The sequence below is a fragment of the Camellia sinensis genome, chromosome 6, assembly GCF_055761805.1.
Source record: "Camellia sinensis isolate YWXY chromosome 6, ASM5576180v1, whole genome shotgun sequence".
NCBI classification, from domain to species: Eukaryota; Viridiplantae; Streptophyta; class Magnoliopsida; order Ericales; family Theaceae; genus Camellia; species Camellia sinensis.
This window is the reverse complement of record NC_138966.1, coordinates 104081161-104101632: the sequence shown is the minus strand read 5'-3', so window position 1 is coordinate 104101632 and position 20472 is coordinate 104081161. Positions and strand designations below refer to the sequence as shown.

At 39.9% G+C, this 20472-nt stretch overlaps 1 protein-coding gene across 6 annotated transcripts in view; it reads left to right on the top strand.

Annotated features, from left to right (window-relative positions):
* The window catches only part of LOC114300867 (exocyst complex component SEC6), a 50248-nt gene that overhangs the window by 11724 nt on the left and 18052 nt on the right, over nt 1-20472 (top strand). For all 6 annotated transcript variants that reach the window (XR_014332730.1, XR_014332729.1, XR_014332731.1 and 3 more), the window contains 6 exons: nt 23-161; nt 261-305; nt 7747-7802; nt 8715-8823; nt 10022-10162; nt 10267-10446. Coding sequence is in view for 3 of the 6 variants with exons in the window: in XM_082874362.1 (XP_082730488.1) it covers nt 23-161; nt 261-305; nt 7747-7802; nt 8715-8823; nt 10022-10162; nt 10267-10446 (670 nt within the window). In the remaining 3 variants the exon portion in view is untranslated. The remainder of the gene's footprint in view (nt 1-22; nt 162-260; nt 306-7746; nt 7803-8714; nt 8824-10021; nt 10163-10266; nt 10447-20472) is intronic.

Here is a 20472-nt window from a genome sequence, read left to right as displayed (position 1 = left end):
CTCATTCCCTTCTGGCCTGCAGAAAATCTACCACTGCAATGGTATCTTCTAGGAACCTTATACAGCAGAAAGTGAAATCCCAAGGAAAAGGGTACAAGGATAAATGCTATGAGCAAATAAGCAAGACTGTTGAAGTCCGTTTTAACAAACTGCTGTCAGAGGTACATCTTACAGAATTTCTTTATTATGCAACAAGGGAATAGAAATGTTCTGAATTATATTTTTGATTATTCTCGTTCTAACAGTAATTTGTGCATCAGCTTGTATTTGAGGACCTAAAAGCAGCTTTAGAGGAAGCTCGAACGGTATGCACATCTTTGTTTTTTTATTTTTCGTTTGTTCTAATAGCTGAGGGGTTGCCTTCAAAGAAACGTATTTTTTCTACCTATATGATCAAAGAAGAATCAGACAAAGTAACAGAAAGCTTCAGAAAGCATGCATTTGGATTTTAATGATTCACTTGGATATTGGAATGTAATGTTTCCTTAAAGGGAGAAAAGAGAAAATTGTGCAAAATTGTGAAATGTTAATAGCCGTATGGATATCTAGGATATTGGCTTTCCTTGCATATAGTTTTGATTTGAATATATGGTTTGACTTTAGTAAATATATAATCTAAACCAGTATTAAGGTTGAAAATGATTTAAAAGCAAGCCCCATTAAAGTTTGAGATCCTGTCAGTATGACACAAGTTAGTATCTTTTTAAAGCAATATTTGCTTGATATTGTTTCTTCTGTGAAGGTTAAATCCTGAGATTTCTTGTCAGGGCAGATTACACGAACCTTCCCTGGATATTACCAAAATTGCAGCTGGTCCTACTAGTATGGACAGATTAAACGCACCTCCCCTAATGGGCCTCAAAAGTTAACTCGGTTAACAGAATACGTAAAAAGACAAAAATACCCTCAATTGTAAAATAGACAAAACAAAAATCTAACTTCTCTGTTGCCCCCTCTTTTCCCCACAACCAATCACCACTCCCTTCCACTCCTCCACCATCACTGTACAACCACCATTTCCTTCTCCTTCTCCCCGCTTTGCATAGTGAGCCTTTATTCCCACCGCACAACCATCTTGTCTCTACCACTATGTCTTTGCCCAACTGAACGGACACTATGTTGTCGCCACCATTGTCTCTGCCCACCACCACTGCCCTCAACACACAACCACCCTACCACCACTCTTATCTCCCCTCACCCTACCATCACAATCATAAAACAATAAATCAAAACAAAAAACAAATAAATCAAACCCCATAAAAAACTAAGAAATCAAACTCAAACCCTAACTCTAACTCTAACTCTAACTCTCCCCCCACCACACGCGCACACACAAAAAATATGGATTTGGATCTAGAGAGGTTCACTGGGGATCACAGTTGGAGAAGTTCACAGGGAGGATAGTTGCTGGAAATTGTGTTCATGCATATAATATGATAGTGGTGTTGGTGGTAGATAGTGGCATGTATAGAATATGATAGTGGTGTTGGTGGTAGATAGTGGTATGTATAGAATATGATAGTGGTGTTGGTTGTAGATAGTGGCATGTATATAATATGATAGTGGTAGATAGTGGTAATATATAATATGTAAGTGGCATATAATGGGTTATGATGATGTTTGTAATATCTCCTATATAAGGAGTGTCATTTGGTCTTGTAAGATAAGAAGTTTTGAATATAACAGAAATATATTCCTTCTTCCTCATATTTTTGGAGTTCTTCTTCTTCATATTTTCTAAGTTGGTATCAGAGCAACAAAAAACACAGCAGCCCTAAAACCGTCATAGCCATGTCGGAAGTCACGTCCGGAACCACTTCAACCCCTGCCGCTGCCATTCCGGTGAAAACGTCCAACTCTCACTCTGTCCAAATCACCACCATCCGCCTAAATGGTGATAATTTTCTCCGCTGGTCACAATCTGTCCGGATGTATATCCGTGGGCAAGGAAAGATCGGTTACATCACTGGTGACAAGAAGGCTCCTGCTGTTAATGATCCGCTGTTCGACAATTGGGACGCTGAAAACTCCATGGTTATGACATGGTTGGTCAATTCCATGGAGGAGGATATAAGCTCTAATTACATGTGCTATAATACTGCACAAGAATTGTGGGATAATGTTAGTCAGATGTATTCTGACCTAGGAAATCAATCTCAAGTTTTCGAATTAACTTTGAAGTTGGGAGAGATTCGTCAAGGAGATGATTCCGTCACCAAATATTTCAATTCGTTGAAAAGGTTGTGGCAGGATCTTGACATCTTCAACACATACGAATGGAAATCGGTTGACGACTGCAACCACCACAAGAAAACTGTGGAAGACAGCCGTATTTACAAGTTTCTTGCCGGCCTCAACATTGAGTTCGATGAAGTGCGAGGAAGAATTATTGGCAGACCTCCTCTCCCATCCATTGGCGAAGTATTTGCTGAAGTCAGAAGGGAAGAGAGCCGAAGGAGCGTCATGCTTAAGAAAAAAGGTAATGGTGAATCAATTGAAATTTCTGCTTTAATTAGCGATGCTGCGGCCAACAAGGCTGCAAATTACCAGCGCAGGTTTGATGATAAGCCACGGGTCTGGTGTGATTTTTGCAACAAGCCTCGCCATACACGCGAAACGTGTTGGAAGATTCATGGCAAACCTGTCAACTGGAAAAGCAGCAAACAAGGAGAGAAGAATCGTGGCTTTCCTACCGCTAATGAAGCCGATTCAGGTCCCTTCAACAAAGAGCAGATTGATCAACTCTTAAAGCTGATAAAATCCAACTCCTCAACCGGTACTCCTAGTGTTTTGTTGGCACAAACAGGTAGAAATCCTAAAGCCTTCTCTTGCCTAAACTTCTCTCCGTGGATCATAGATTCCGGTGCCTCCGATCACATGACTAGTTTTTCCCATTTATTTAGTACCTATTTCCCTTGTTCTGGTCATGACAAAATCAGAATAGCCGATGGTAGTTTTTCACCTATTGCAGGAAAAGGATTTATTAAACTAACTGAGAAAATTAATCTCAATGTTGTTCTTCACGTCCCCAACTTAGCCTGTAACCTTTTGTCTGTCAGTAAACTATCTAAGGATTCTAATTGTCGTGTTACATTTTTTGAATCCCATTGTGAATTTCAGGACCAGAACTCGGGGATGATGATTGGGCGTGCTAGGATGCTTGAAGGTCTTTACTACTTTGATGAAGTACCTGTTAGTAATAAAAAAGCTCAGAGCTTTAATAGTACCAGTTCAATCTCTGTTCGAGAAAAAATAATGCTATGGCACTATAGGCTAGGACATCCTAGTTTTCTTTATCTGAAACATTTATTTCCAGAATTATTTAAAGGGATTGATTGTTCTTCTTTTCATTGTGAAAGTTGCATTTTTGCAAAATTTCATCGCTCTACTTATTTGCCAAAACCTTACCAGGCTTCAAAACCTTTTTATTTGATTCATAGTGATGTTTGGGGCCCTTCTAAAATCACTATTCTTTCTGGTAAAAGATGGTTTGTTACATTTATTGATGACCATACCCGCTTATGTTGGATTTATTTGATGAATAAAAAATCTGACGTGAAAAATTTATTCACAAATTTTTACAATATGATTGAAAACCAATTTCAAACCAAAATTGGTATTTTACATTCTGATAATGGAACAGAATATTTCAATGAGCAGTTGGGTGAGTTTTTGGAAAAAAATGGGATTTTTCATCAATCTACAGGTCGGGATACCCCTCAACAAAATGGCATTGCAGAACGAAAAAATAAACATCTACTTGAAGTAGCACGTGCTATAATGTTTTACATGCATGTTCCTAAATATTTATGGGGTGAAGCAATTTTAACAGCCTCTTATTTGATAAACAGGATGCCTACAAAGGTGTTAACATACAAAACACCTTTTGATTGTCTCAAAACTTTTTTTCCTGACACGAGGTTGTTTTCTGATTTACCCGCCAAAGTTTTTGGATGTACTGCCTATGTTCATGTTCCCAGTCAATTTCGTTCAAAACTTGACCCCCGTGCTATAAAATGTGTTTTTTTGGGTTATTCCTCAAACAAAAAGGGGTATAAGTGCTTCGATCCTCAAAACAAGAAATTTCATGTGAGTATGGATGTGTCATTTGTGGAAACAAAATCCTATTTCCCCAACACTTCTCTTCAGGGGGAGACAAGTGGAGTAGAAGACCGTTTTTGGGATATTTCTATCCCGCTCCCCAATGTCATTTATCCTACACAAAAATCACATCTGTCTGATAATGATCACTTAGGAGAACCAAGTTCTATGGTGCCTAGTCAAGAAGATTCTTGTTTAGGGGGAGAAGTACTACAAAATGATCTAAATCCTGAGCTTCAGGTTTATACTAGGAAGCGATTTCATCTGAGGAATAATGACCCGAATGTCCATCCTAATGACCCGAATGTCCACCCGAGTTCTGGCATCGAAATTTTAGGTAATCCTATTCCTTCTATTTTCGACCTTGATGTACCTATAGCAATTAGGAAAGGTGTCCGAAATTGCATTAAACATCCTATTGCAAATTACCTCTCCTATCAAAGACTGTCTAAAAACCATAGAGCTTTCACATCTAGGATTTCACACTTGTTTGTTCCAAGGAATATACAGGAAGCATTGGATGATCCGAATTGGAAATTAGCAGTCATGGAGGAGATGAATGCTTTAAGGAGAAGTGGTACTTGGGAGATAGTTGATCTACCCAAAGACAAGAAAACAGTTGGGTGTAAATGGGTGTTTACGATAAAATGTAACGCAGATGGAAGCGTTGAGAGATACAAGGCGAGACTGATAGCTAAAGGCTTCACTCAAACTTATGGGATCGACTATCAGGAGACGTTTGCTCCTGTTGCTAAAATAAATTCCATCAGAGTACTGTTATCTCTTGCAGTAAATTCAGATTGGCCTCTACATCAACTTGACATTAAAAATGCATTTCTCAATGGTGATCTTGAAGAGGAGGTGTTCATGAGCCTACCGCCGGGATTTGAGCAGAGACTTGGAAGTGACAGAGTATGCAAATTGAACAAGTCATTATACGGACTCAAACAATCACCAAGAGCGTGGTTTGAACGCTTTGGGAAGGCAGTTATCAGTTGTGGCTTCTCGCAGAGTCAAGCAGATCACACAATATTTTATAAACATTCAAAAAACAGTAAAATTGCAATTTTGATTGTTTATGTTGATGACATCATTTTAACTGGTAATGATGAAGCAGAGTTAGCAGCCCTCAAAGAGAAACTCGCAAAAGAATTTCACATTAAGGATCTGGGAGCTCTCAAGTATTTCCTCGGAATGGAATTTGCAAGATCCAAGGAAGGTATATTCGTTAATCAGAGAAAATATATTCTTGATCTCCTTGGAGAAACAGGTATGCTTGGTTGTAAGATGGCGGAGACTCCGATCGAGCCTAACTTGAAGTTACAAGCTGCTAAGGCTGAAGAAGTCAAAGAGAGAGAACAATATCAGCGACTTGTAGGGAAATTGATTTACTTGTCTCATACGCGGCCTGATATTGCCTTTGCAGTCAGCATGGTAAGTCAGTTCATGCACTCACCAGGGGCAAAGCACTTTGAGGCCGTTTATAAGATCTTAAGATATTTGAAAGGAACTCCAGGGAGAGGCTTACTATTCAAGAAACATGGACATCTTCAAGTTGAAGTATACACAGATGCAGACTGGGCAGGAAGTGTTACAGACAGGAGATCAACATCCGGATACTGCTCCTTTGTAGGTGGGAACCTAGTTACTTGGCGGAGTAAAAAACAGAATGTGGTAGCTAGAAGTAGTGTAGAAGCAGAGTTCAGAGCTGTTGCCCATGGAATCTGTGAAGTAATGTGGATTAAAAGAATTCTTGAAGAATTAAAGCTTTCTCACCCGACACCTATGAAGGTCTATTGTGACAACAAAGCAGCTATATCTATAGCTCATAATCCAGTTCTACATGATCGCACCAAACATATAGAAGTGGATAAACATTTCATCAAGGAGAAAATCAATGCTGGCATAATCTGTATGACCTACCTTCCAACAGGTGAACAATTAGCTGATGTGCTAACGAAGGGACTACACAAGAAGCAATTTGATAAGCTGACTAGCAAGCTGGCTATGGAAGATATCTTCAAACCAGCTTGAGGGGGAGTGCTGGAAATTGTGTTCATGCATATAATATGATAGTGGTGTTGGTGGTAGATAGTGGCATGTATAGAATATGATAGTGGTGTTGGTGGTAGATAGTGGTATGTATAGAATATGATAGTGGTGTTGGTTGTAGATAGTGGCATGTATATAATATGATAGTGGTAGATAGTGGTAATATATAATATGTAAGTGGCATATAATGGGTTATGATGATGTTTGTAATATCTCCTATATAAGGAGTGTCATTTGGTCTTGTAAGATAAGAAGTTTTGAATATAACAGAAATATATTCCTTCTTCCTCATATTTTCGGAGTTCTTCTTCTTCATATTTTCTAAGTATAGTGGCTTGGCAGTGGAGGAACATCTTACCGGAGGATGGTACTTGGTGGTAGTGGTTCCCTATCTCTCTCATTTTCTCCCTCCATTTGCCTTCTTTCTCTGCCTTGCAGTGACATCTCTACAGTGGCATCCCAACATATTCCATGGATTGCGATTTGAAGATGTTAGATCTAGGGCTTGGTGGCGATGATGACGATGAAGGCTGCAATCGAGGAGAGATATAGGTTCGCCATAGAGGCCATTCATGGTAGATCTGGAGGTTGACTGTGTTGGGGGGTCAAATATGAAATTGGTGGTGTTGGGGGTTGCGGATGGAGGCCACTGGTGGTACATCTGGAGGTGTCAGTGTTGAGGGTGCGAAAGGAGGCGTCATCACTACGGGGATCATGGTTGGAGGCATCGGTATTGGTGTCGGCATTGGAGGCAGTGCAAAGGATGAGTGGTGAGGATGAGAGAGAAAGGAACATGTCTGAGAGAGAAGGCCAAGGAAGAAAGACTGGGAAGATGGTCAATAGCTTGGCCCATTCGTGGATCCAACATGTTAAGGGCAAAGTATGAAATTTAACCATAAAATTGCTTACATTATACTATTCCATTAGGGTCTTTAACGAATTTCTAACAGTGAGAGGTTTTGTGAGATGTGATTCAAATGTCAAGGGAGATCGATGTAATTTTGCCATACCAGTGAGTTGTAATTTTGGTAATGTCCACCCTTGTTAATATATGATGGGAAATATCACTAGCTCACTGATTGGGACACAAGGCTTAGTTTGGGTTGGTTTGGGTTGGTTTGGATTAGTAGATTTATAATCTTGCTTCTATTGGTGTAATCAAACACATTTGATTGATTTCGGTTGTGTTTTGCTTCTTATGTGTAAAAAAATTCCTCAACCTTTCTCTATTTTAAGTTTCATGCCCACTCTATTTTGGTTGTGTTTTGTTTCTTATGTGTAAAAAACTCTTCAACCCTTCTCTAGAATCAATTGTTTCTTAGCCAAGAAAGCAAATCTCTATTTATCAACAAACAAACAAAAAAAAAAACAAAGAGTAAATCTCTCCCATTGTGAGTGTGTGGTTGTGCGGTAAATATAACAGTTAATGCTTGGTTGCAAGTCATTTGATCTTTCTAATTCCAACTGCTACGCATAAACCTTATATCTACTTAAATGTCCATTGTAATTCCATGTCTCTATTGTTGTGGAATGTTAGGAAGTAAATTTGTGCTTTCATTCATGATGAATTCAGTTATCTTTTTTGACTTTTAGATTGGAGAAGAGCTTGGAGATATATATGACTATGTGGCTCCTTGTTTTCCTCCAAGGTTTGTCCTGTGTTAACTCTACATCTGCTTTCTTTCATCTTGTAGTCAGCTTGTGTCTGAAATAGACAAATTTCTCTTTAATTAAAATCTGCTCATTTCTCTTCACTTTTAGCTTATTATTTATTTGTTTTTTTAGTATTTTTTTTAAATTTTTGTTACTGCATATGAAGGTGTTTACCCTGAATTACTTAATTTTATCACTTTTTTATGTTCACTGAGAAATATGAGTGAAAGACTCCAAGCTAGATAATAAGCAATAAGCAATCAAATTCCAAATTACAGGCTGGTGTGGTGGCTGTTGAGAAAAAACATTATTGGGAGTGAAACTGTAATCTTGCTTTTATAAGTAATGGTATGGCTAGAAGTGACTCGAAAGCATTCCCAGTGACTAAAGTGCAAATTGGAAAAGGCTCTCTTGTGTACTATTATTTTAGTACACATTGTAAGGCCCACTTCCTTACTGGTTCAGCTTTTGGTTATCTGATAGTGACTAAAGTGCAAATTGGAAAACTTAGGCTCTCTTATCTGCTTCTTTGTTAGTTGGATTGCTCAAAAGTCTCAATTGTTTGAGTCTTTTCCCCCTTCGAAGCTCAAAATAGTTCCCAAATCCAGTAAACTCTAAACAGTTTAAAAGTAACATTAATCACAAATTCACAATACTAAAAACATTGCAGGTTCTAGTGTCCAGCAATTCAACTTGGGAGAACGTAATATACATTTTTTGTTCTTTATTGTCTTTTTGGATTTAAATTTGTTGCTGTTTCTGGTAGATTTGAGCTTGTGTGCACACACATGCCTGTGCACATGTGTTCTTGTGAATATGTCAAGATGCGTTCCCGAAGACATGTTTTGTTTGCCTTTCTTTCCCGTTCTTTTGTTTTTCTTAAATGAATTCGAATTTTGTACTCGCAGATATGAAATATTCCAGTTCTTGGTAAATCTTTACACTGAGAGGTTCACTCAGTGGCTGAGACTGCTTAGTGACAGGGGAAATGATCTTACAAACATTGAAATTCTGAAGGTATCGTTGGATATTGAATATTCTAATCTTCAAATGTTGTCATTTTAAGGATATCAATAGTGCATACGTATTGTACTGCATAGTTGTGATATCCCACATCGATAGAATATGACATGTTGGTATGGTATATATTGAACCAAGTGGACTACTTCCAACAATTTGGGTTTAGGCTTTTGGATCATGTTGGTAGACCCACTCATTTCAAGTTGTTGGGCTAGTAGGTTACTTGGGACATGACATGACAAATGGTTATCAGAACTTAACTTGACCAGAAGTGTGGGCTCCACACAGGAGGACATGTGTGCCCTTGTGAGGGGGGATAACAACCTTGCAAAGTGTGCTAGCTTATGAGTCTTTTTGAAGTCCTGGAATCATGTCGCTCGGAGAGGTAGGGCGCAATGAGGATGTTGCATACTTCAGTGGGGGAGATTGTGATATCCCATATTAATAGAATATGAAATGTTAGTATGTTATATAATGAATTAAGTGACTACTGCTAACCAGCTTATGCTTTTGGGTCATGTTGGTAGAACCACTCCATTCAAGTTGCGGGCCAGTAGGCTACTTGGAGTGTGACAATAGTAGTGACACCACTTTTTTCCGTGTCTCAACTTGTACTTCATAACCATGTATACATCACAATTATGGGTATCCTAGTGGGAGGGATGCACAATGTACCCTTGTTACATCATTTCTTGATTAGATTCACATGTTTTTACTGACTACTATGGAAATTTGTTACGTTTTTTAATGTGCATGAAATTATAAATCAACATTTAGTTTCCATGAATACTAGATTTTTTGATATGCCCATTTATTCTGATTTGCATATCACCAAAAAAACTCCATAACTTGTGGCATTGTAGTTGAAAAAGCTACTAAAAAGCAAATTGTGGAATGGAAAACAATTTTAATTACTCATTGGATAGTAATTCTTTTTAAGCAAGGATTAAGTATTCCTTGTTCAAAAGTTTCCATTTTACTATGCGTTTGTGGTGTCATGAATTTTAATTTATTTAATGATCCTTTGTTTCATCTTATCTGATTAATGATTTATCTTCTTTATCATCCTATCTAATGTGTTTTTTCTTCTATAACAGTTCATTATTTTGTGGTGTTGTGAGCTTCATTTCACTATGTTATTGTCTTTTCTAGTTGTAATTTCATTACATTGGTTGTTCTTATCTATTTCAATTAGGTGACTGGTTGGGTGGTTGAATACCAAGATAATCTGGTAAGCCTTGGTGTTGATGAGTCGTTAGCTCAAGTTTGTTCCGAGAGTGGTGCAATGGATCCCCTTATGAATGCATATGTTGAAAGAATGCAAGCTACAACAAGGGTAATCATAATTTTTCTGATAGCTTTATTGGTTTGTTACTTGGTTTTACAACACTGCTCAGATCACATGTCTTTCCTTTGCCATTTGCTGTCACTATTTTCTAGAAATGGTACTTGAATATCCTTGAGGCTGATAAGGTACAGCCACCAAAGAAAACAGAAGATGGGAAGCTATATACACCTGCTGCTGTTGATTTGTTTAGGATCCTTGGCGAGCAAGTGCAAATTGTTCGTGAAAATAGCACCGATGTCATGCTGTACAGAATTGCTTTGTCCATTATTCAGGTAAGTTCAGCTTTACAAGTTTTACTTAAATTATATACCTTATTCAATGGGAGGCCATGTTCTATTTTTAATTGGGGGCAGTTGTTTCATTATTGTCTTATTTTTGCATAATGTATAGAGTAATAGTATCTTTTAGAGTAATCTCATTACAAAAAATTAGGATGCTGACAGGGAACTTTCTTCATATGGAGTTACCACCCTATTTGAATGTCAACTTAGATCTTCCCCATCAGATTCTTATTTATGTTTATCCATTTTTACTACCACATCCCATGTTAACTGTAGAAATTTAATGTATAAAGAAAAATAGAGAAATTGTATTATTGATTGATATAATGTTGTCTATTACAAATGGTTCCTTATATAGATGTAGGTGTAGTGGATGGTGTGTAGTGGATGGTGATAGTGGTGTAGTGGGTTAGGTTTAGTGGAGTAGGTGAGGTGGTAGTGGTGGTAGGTGATGGTAAATTCTAACAGCCCCCGCAAACTCAAGGAGGATAGAAACTAACCAACTTGAGTTTGAAGAGAGGAACAAAACAAGAAAATACATAAAAAAAAAATGATAGGAGACACTGTATGGTCGTGTCAGACCGTTGGTGAAGACACTGTATGGTGGTGTCATAACGTTGTAGAGGACACTGTATGGTGGTGTCATAACGTTGTAGATGACACTGTATGGGGGTGTCATAACGTGGTAGAGGACACTGTATGGTGGTGTCAGACCGATGTAGAAGACAGTTTATGGGGTCATGTCGGACCGTTGTAGCAGACAATGTTGTGACAGTTGTTGTGACAGTTTACGGAGTCTTGCTGGACCCTTGTAGAAACTAACCGGAATCAATGTCGGGACAGTTTACAGAGTCTTGTCGGAACCTTGAAGGAGCTAACCGGAATCAATGTCGGGACAGTTTACAGAGTCTTGTCGGACCCTTGTAGAAACTAACCGGAATCAATGTCGGGACAGTTTACAGAGTCTTGTCGGACCCTTAAAAAATACACTGTAGGATGGTGTATATAAGCTGCCCAAATATATATATATATATGGAGATATATAGTGAGCCCTCAAAAGTCGCGCCCTCAAAAGGCGCGCCCACTTCATCAAAAGGCGTGCCTGACAGAAAGCGTCGAGCCATCAAAAGGTGAGCCGGAGACGCGGCGAGGCACGTGAGCGACAAAGTGGCGTGTCGGCCTCGGCTATTTAACCAAGGTTGAGGCGGAGGCTGTGCAAACCAGTCTAAAACCGCCGAAAATCCTTTGAAAAAACTCTTCCGTTTCTGAGAAAGAGATTCTGGAACACTCTGTTGCCATTCTGTAACAATCTGTAAATACTCTGTATCCAACCCTTCTCGGAAACACTCAGCAACCCAAAAAATATGGCCGCGTCTTCCCGTTCAGCTACCCAGAACATGGCCTCATCTTCCCATGGTCTGCTCACTCTCTTTCCCGACCTCAACGAGTCAACAAGAGAGATAACTGGTGCGGTGGCATTGGAACCTCAACCAAGCGCCCCGGAGTTTGCTCCGTTGAACTTTCCGATGCGGTCGGTGGAGCAAAGAATGGTAGTGCAGTCGGATGTGGAGGCCAATCAGTATACTTTGAAGTCATGTGTGGAAACAATGACGGCGGTCACAAACTTGTCGAACCGGCTGCAGAGTAGGACAAATGAAGTGCTGGAAATTGTGTTCATGCATATAATATGATAGTGGTGTTGGTGGTAGATAGTGGCATGTATAGAATATGATAGTGGTGTTGGTGGTAGATAGTGGTGTGTATAGAATATGATAGTGGTGTTGGTTGTAGATAGTGGCATGTATAGAATATGATAGTGGTGTTGGTGGTAGATAGTGGCATGTATATAATATGATAGTGGTAGATAGTGGTAATATATAATATGTAAGTGGCATATAATGGGTTATGATGATGTTTGTAATATCTCCTATATAAGGAGTGTCATTTGATCTTGTAAGATAAGAAGTTTTGAATATAACAGAAATATATTCCTTCTTCCTCATATTTTTCGGAGTTCTTCTTCTTCATATTTTCTAAGTTGGTATCAGAGCAACAAAAAACACAGCAGCCCTAAAACCGTCATAGCCATGTCGGAAGTCACGTCCGGAACCACTTCAACCCCTGCCGCTGCCATTCCGATGAAAACGTCCAACTCTCACTCTGTCCAAATCACCACCATCCGCCTAAATGGTGATAATTTTCTCCGCTGGTCACAATCTGTCCGGATGTATATCCGTGGGCAAGGAAAGATCGGTTACATCACTGGTGACAAGAAGGCTCCTGCTGTTAATGATCCGCTGTTCGACAATTGGGACGCTGAAAACTCCATGGTTATGACATGGTTGGTCAATTCCATGGAGGAGGATATAAGCTCTAATTACATGTGCTATAATACTGCACAAGAATTGTGGGATAATGTTAGTCAGATGTATTCTGACCTAGGAAATCAATCTCAAGTTTTCGAATTAACTTTGAAGTTGGGAGAGATTCGTCAAGGAGATGATTCCGTCACCAAATATTTCAATTCGTTGAAAAGGTTGTGGCAGGATCTTGACATCTTCAACACATACGAATGGAAATCGGTTGACGACTGCAACCACCACAAGAAAACTGTGGAAGACAGCCGTATTTACAAGTTTCTTGCCGGCCTCAACATTGAGTTCGATGAAGTGCGAGGAAGAATTATTGGCAGACCTCCTCTCCCATCCATTGGCGAAGTATTTGCCGAAGTCAGAAGGGAAGAGAGCCGAAGGAGCGTCATGCTTAAGAAAAAAGGTAATGGTGAATCAATTGAAATTTCTGCTTTAATTAGCGATGCTGCGGCCAACAAGGCTGCAAATTACCAGCGCAGGTTTGATGATAAGCCACGGGTCTGGTGTGATTTTTGCAACAAGCCTCGCCATACACGCGAAACGTGTTGGAAGATTCATGGCAAACCTGTCAACTGGAAAAGCAGCAAACAAGGAGAGAAGAATCGTGGCTTTCCTACCGCTAATGAAGCCGATTCAGGTCCCTTCAACAAAGAGCAGATTGATCAACTCTTAAAGCTGATAAAATCCAACTCCTCAACCGGTACTCCTAGTGTTTTGTTGGCACAAACAGGTAGAAATCCTAAAGCCTTCTCTTGCCTAAACTTCTCTCCGTGGATCATAGATTCCGGTGCCTCCGATCACATGACTAGTTTTTCCCATTTATTTAGTACCTATTTCCCTTGTTCTGGTCATGACAAAATCAGAATAGCCGATGGTAGTTTTTCACCTATTGCAGGAAAAGGATTTATTAAACTAACTGAGAAAATTAATCTCAATGCTGTTCTTCACGTCCCCAACTTAGCCTGTAACCTTTTGTCTGTCAGTAAACTATCTAAGGATTCTAATTGTCGTGTTACATTTTTTGAATCCCATTGTGAATTTCAGGACCAGAACTCGGGGATGATGATTGGGCGTTGTTAGAATTTACCACTCACCTACTACCTCCACTATCTTTCTCCACACCTACCACCTCCACTATCACACACTCCACTACCATCCACCTCCACTATCACACACTCCACTACCATCCACCTCCACTATCACACACTCCACTACCATCTTCTCCTCTATATATAGGAATTGTAATATATACAGAATAATATCAATCTTGTAATCTATCAATCAAACATCAATCAATAATACATCAATTTTAACATGGTATCAGAGCAAGGTTAAGAAGCTAGTAATTCTGCTTCACCGGCGGGCGGCAGCCTCGCCTTGGCCGCCCGCCGGACCTCTACACATGCTCTCTCTCTCTCTCTCTCTCTACAAGTCTGTCTTTGTTTGATGACGTTACTACTCTGCATGGTATGTAAACAATGTTCAAAAGCTGCTTCTCTCTCGATACACACACACACACAGAAAGAGGACAAAGCCCCAAGAATTTTGAAACCCTACTACATGGACTCCAAGTCTCTGCGTTTCATAACCCACCAATCATTCTTCTCGGCCGTCCGATCAGGCGACCTCGAATCGCTGAAGCGATTCATCGAGGATGAAGGGTCTGATCATCCATCTCTTATGGCTCTGCAGAACGATTCGGGCGAGACAGCTCTCTACATCGCTGCCGAGAACAACTTTCAAGAGATGTTCAGTTATTTGCTCAAATTCTGCGATCTACAGACCGCCATGATCAGGTCCAAGTCCGATTTTCACCCTTTTCATGTCGCCGCTAAGCGCGGTCACTTGGGGATTGTGAAGGAACTTCTGGGCATGTGGCCTGAACTTTGTAGGGTATGTGACTCCTCAAACACTACCCCCCTCTATTCAGCTGCTGTGCAGGATCACTTGGATGTAGTGAATGCTATATTAGATGCAGATGCCAGCTCAATGCGGATAGTGAGGAAAAATGGGAAAACTGCATTACACACAGCTGCAAGATATGGCCTTCTTCGAATTGTAGAAGCACTTATAAGCAGAGATCCAGGAATTCTCTCTGTCAAAGATAAGAAAGGCCAAACAGCACTCCATATGGCTGTAAAGGGTCAGGATACTTCGGTAGTTGAGGATTTATTGCTTGCTGATCACTTAATACTGAATGAACGTGATAAGAAGGGTAATACAGCTGTCCACATAGCCACAAGGAAATGCCACCCACATTCTTGTTTTTTTAATCAACCCACTATCTCTCACTCCCTTCCAAAACCCTCGACACAGCGCACACAACCCCACGCAACTTTCTTTTTCTTTTAATATTTTTCTCCACTGCCTTTTGTCTTTCCAATACAACCACTCTCTTTACACCACCCACGTGATGTTGAGAGAGAGAAGAGTTTTACTACTTTGTTTATTTATTTATTTATTATTATTATTTTTTTTTTTTTCTTCTTTTCAAAAAAAAAAAAAAAAAAAAAAAAAAAAAATGCACCGCCCATGACAGCAATCATGCTGTTCTTATCTCCTTTCACTTTCTTTATTTATTTATTTTTTCACAGCACCTTTTGTCCACACCATTTCACACTTTTCTTTTATTTTTCTATATTACCATCATGCACCCTACAATCAACACCATGTGCTGGTTCCACCCACTTTTCTTTTTTTTTATTATTATTATTATTATTATTATTATTATTATTATTCTTATTAAAACAAAAAAAAAAAAAAAAAAAAAAAAAATACCAAACCCCATTGCACCCATTTTACACATTTGCACAACCAACCATATTTTATTCATCTCAGGGATCAACCCCGATTACACTTTTACACAAAAAAAAAAAAAAAAAAAAAAAAAAAAAAACACATTCACAGGCGGGATTTGTTTTTCTTATCTACTCTGCCGCCGGTCTCTTCTTCTTGCCTCCGTCCTGGGCGGCCCTTGACGGTGCTGCCTCCGTGTTTCCTACGCCGCCGAGCACGTTCACTCCTCCATACTCCTCCACTGCAGCATACGGCGGACCTCCAAATCGGAACATCACAGTGGCCTTCCGCTTCAGCTCCTTGTTTTCTGCCCTTAGCACGCTTATCTCTGCTCGCGCATCCTTATACATGCGTTGGAGCAGAGCCAGCTGGGAGTTTAAATGCTGCACCTCATTTGTCCTACTCTGCAGCCGGTTCGACAAATTTGTGACCGCCGTCATGCTTTCCACACATGCCTTCAAAGTATACTGATTGGCCTCCACATCCGACAGCCCTGCCATTCTTTGCTCCACAGACCGCATCGGAAAGTTCAACGGAGTATACCCAGCGGTATTTGGTTGAGGTTCACTGGCCACCGCACCAGTTCTCTCTCCTGTGGACTCGTTGAGGTCGGGAAAGAGGGTGAGCAGCCCGCGGGAAGACGAAGCCATTTTTTCTGGGCAACAGAGTGTTATAGAGAGTGTTACAGAGTTTCTTCTCAGCAAAACCTCTCTTTCTAAGCAGTCTGTCTCAGTTTCTGCCTCCTCCGCTTCGGTTTATAAAGACCATGACACAGAGGCAGCCACGCGCATCGCGCGCCTTTTGACGCCGACAACCTGGCACGCCTTTTGATGGCACGCCTTTTCATGGCACATCTTTTGATAAAGTGGACACGTCTTTTGATGGCACGCCTTTTGATGGCACGCCTTTTTTAACAAATTGAGCGCACCTTTTGAGGATGCGATTTTTTAAGGGTCCGACAAGACTCTGTAAACTGTCCCGACATTGATTCCGGTTAGCTCCTTTATGGGTCCGACAAGACTCTGTAAACTGTCCCGACATAGATTCCGGTTAGTTTCTACAAGGGTCCGACAAGACTCCGTAAACTGTCTTCTACAACGGTCCGACATGACCCCATAAACTGTCTTCTACAATGGTCCGACATGACCCCATAAACTGTCTTCTATATGGGTCCGACAAGACTCTGTAAACTGTCCCGGCATTGATTCCGGTTAGTTTCTACAAGGGTCCAGCAAGACTCCGTAAACTGTCACCACAACTGTCACAACATTGTCTGCTACAACGGTCCGACATGACCCCATAAACTGTCTTCTACATCGGTCTGACACTGCCATCCAGTGTCCTCTACACCGTTATGACACCACCATACAGTGTCCTCTACAACGTTATGACACCCCCATACAGTGTCCTCTACAACGTTATGACACCACCATTCAGTGTCTTCACCAATGGTCTGACACGACCATACAGTGTCTCCTATCCTTTTTTTATGTATTTTCTTGTTTTGTTCCTCTCTTCAAACTCAAGTTGGTTAGTTTCTATCCTCCTTGAGTTTGCGGGGGGCTGTTAGAATTTACCACTCACCTACTACCTCCACTATCTTTCTCCACACCTACCACCTCCACTATCACACACTCCACTACCATCCACCTCCACTATCACACACTCCACTACCATCCACCTCCACTATCACACACTCCACTACCATCTTCTCCTCTATATATAGGAATTGTAATATATACAGAATAATATCAATCTTGTAATCTATCAATCAAACATCAATCAATAATACATCAATTTTAACAGGCGTGCTAGGATGCTTGAAGGTCTTTACTACTTTGATGAAGTACCTGTTAGTAATAAAAAAGCTCAGAGCTTTAATAGTACCAGTTCAATCTCTGTTCGAGAAAAAATAATGCTATGGCACTATAGGCTAGGACATCCTAGTTTTCTTTATCTGAAACATTTATTTCCAGAATTATTTAAAGGGATTGATTGTTCTTCTTTTCATTGTGAAAGTTGCATTTTTGCAAAATTTCATCGCTCTACTTATTTGCCAAAACCTTACCAGGCTTCAAAACCTTTTTATTTGATTCATAGTGATGTTTGGGGCCCTTCTAAAATCACTACTCTTTCTGGTAAAAGATGGTTTGTTACATTTATTGATGACCATACCCGCTTATGTTGGATTTATTTGATGAATAAAAAATCTGACGTGAAAAATTTATTCACAAATTTTTACAATATGATTGAAAACCAATTTCAAACCAAAATTGGTATTTTACATTCTGATAATGGAACAGAATATTTCAATGAGCAGTTGGGTGAGTTTTTGGAAAAAAAGGGGATTTTTCATCAATCTACATGTCGGGATACCCCTCAACAAAATGGCATTGCAGAACGAAAAAATAAACATCTACTTGAAGTAGCACGTGCTATAATGTTTTACATGCATGTTCCTAAATATTTATGGGGTGAAGCAATTTTAACAGTCTCTTATTTGATAAACAGGATGCCTACAAAGGTGTTAACATACAGACCACCTTTTGATTGTCTCAAAACTTTTTTTCCTGACACGAGGTTGTTTTCTGATTTACCCGCCAAAGTTTTTGGATGTACTGCCTATGTTCATGTTCCCAGTCAATTTCGTTCAAAACTTGACCCCCGTGCTATAAAATGTGTTTTTTTGGGTTATTCCTCAAACAAAAAGGGGTATAAGTGCTTCGATCCTCAAAACAAGAAATTTCATATAAGTATGGATGTGTCATTTGTGGAAACAAAATCCTATTTCCCCAACACTTCTCTTCAGGGGGAGACAAGTGGAGTAGAAGACCGTTTTTGGGATATTTCTATCCCGCTCCCCAATGTCATTTATCCTACACAAAAATCACATCTGTCTGATAATGATCACTTAGGAGAACCAAGTTCTATGGTGCCTAGTCAAGAAGATTCTTGTTTAGGGAGAGAAGTACTACAAAATGATCTAAATCCTGAGCTTCAGGTTTATACTAGGAAGCGATTTCATCTGAGGAATAATGACCCGAATGTCCATCCTAATGACCCGAATGTCCACCCGAGTTCTGGCATCGAAATTTTAGGTAATCCTATTCCTTCTATTTCCGACCTTGATGTACCTATAGCAATTAGGAAAGGTGTCCGAAATTGCATTAAACATCCTATTGCAAATTACCTCTCCTATCAAAGACTGTCTAAAAACCATAGAGCTTTCACATCTAGGATTTCACACTTGTTTGTTCCAAGGAATATACAGGAAGCATTGGATGATCCGAATTGGAAATTAGCAGTCATGGAGGAGATGAATGCTTTAAGGAGAAGTGGTACTTGGGAGATAGTTGATCTACCCAAAGACAAGAAAACAGTTGGGTGTAAATGGGTGTTTACGATAAAATGTAACGCAGATGGAAGCGTTGAGAGATACAAGGCGAGACTGGTAGCTAAAGGCTTCACTCAAACTTATGGGATCGACTATCAGGAGACGTTTGCTCCTGTTGCTAAAATAAATTCCATCAGAATACTGTTATCTCTTGCAGTAAATTCAGATTGGCCTCTACATCAACTTGACATTAAAAATGCATTTCTCAATGGTGATCTTGAAGAGGAGGTGTTCATGAGCCTACCGCCGGGATTTGAGCGGAGACTTGGAAGTGACAGAGTATGCAGATTGAACAAGTCATTATACGGACTCAAACAATCACCAAGAGCGTGGTTTGAACGCTTTGGGAAGGCAGTTATCAGTTGTGGCTTCTCGCAGAGTCAAGCAGATCACACAATATTTTATAAACATTCAAAAAACAGTAAAATTGCAATTTTGATTGTTTATGTTGATGACATCATTTTAACTGGTAATGATGAAGCAGAGTTAGCAGCTCTCAAAGAGAAACTCGCAAAAGAATTTCACATTAAGGATCTGGGAGCCCTCAAGTATTTCCTCGGAATGGAATTTGCAAGATCCAAGGAAGGTATATTCGTTAATCAGAGAAAATATGTTCTTGATCTCCTTGGAGAAACAGGTATGCTTGGTTGTAAGATGGCGGAGACTCCGATCGAGCCTAACTTGAAGTTACAAGCTGCTAAGGCTGAAGAAGTCTAAGAGAAAGAACAATATCAGCGACTTGTAGGGAAATTGATTTACTTGTCTCATACGCGGCCTGATATTGCCTTTGCAGTCAGCATGGTAAGTCAGTTCATGCACTCACCAGGGGCAGAGCACTTTGAGGCCGTTTATAAGATCTTAAGATATTTGAAAGGAACTCCAGGGAGAGGCTTACTATTCAAGAAACATGGACATCTTCAAGTTGAAGTATACACAGATGCAGACTGGGCAGGAAGTGTTACAGACAGGAGATCAACATCCGGATACTGCTCCTTTGTAGGTGGGAACCTAGTTACATGGCGGAGTAAAAAACAGAATGTGGTAGCTAGAAGTAGTGCAGAAGCAGAGTTCAGAGCTGTTGCCCATGGAATCTGTGAAGTAATGTGGATTAAAAGAATTCTTGAAGAATTAAAGTTTTCTCACCCGACACCTATGAAGGTCTATTGTGACAACAAAGCAGCTATATCTATAGCTCATAATCCAGTTCTACATGATCGCACAAAACATATAAAAGTGGATAAACATTTCATCAAGGAGAAAATCAATGTTGGCATAATCTGTATGACCTACCTTCCAACAGGTGAACAATTAGCTGATGTGCTAACGAAGGGACTACACAAGAAGCAATTTGATAAGCTGACTAGCAAGCTGGCTATGGAAGATATCTTCAAACCAGCTTGAGGGGGAGTGCTGGAAATTGTGTTCATGCATATAATATGATAGTGGTGTTGGTGG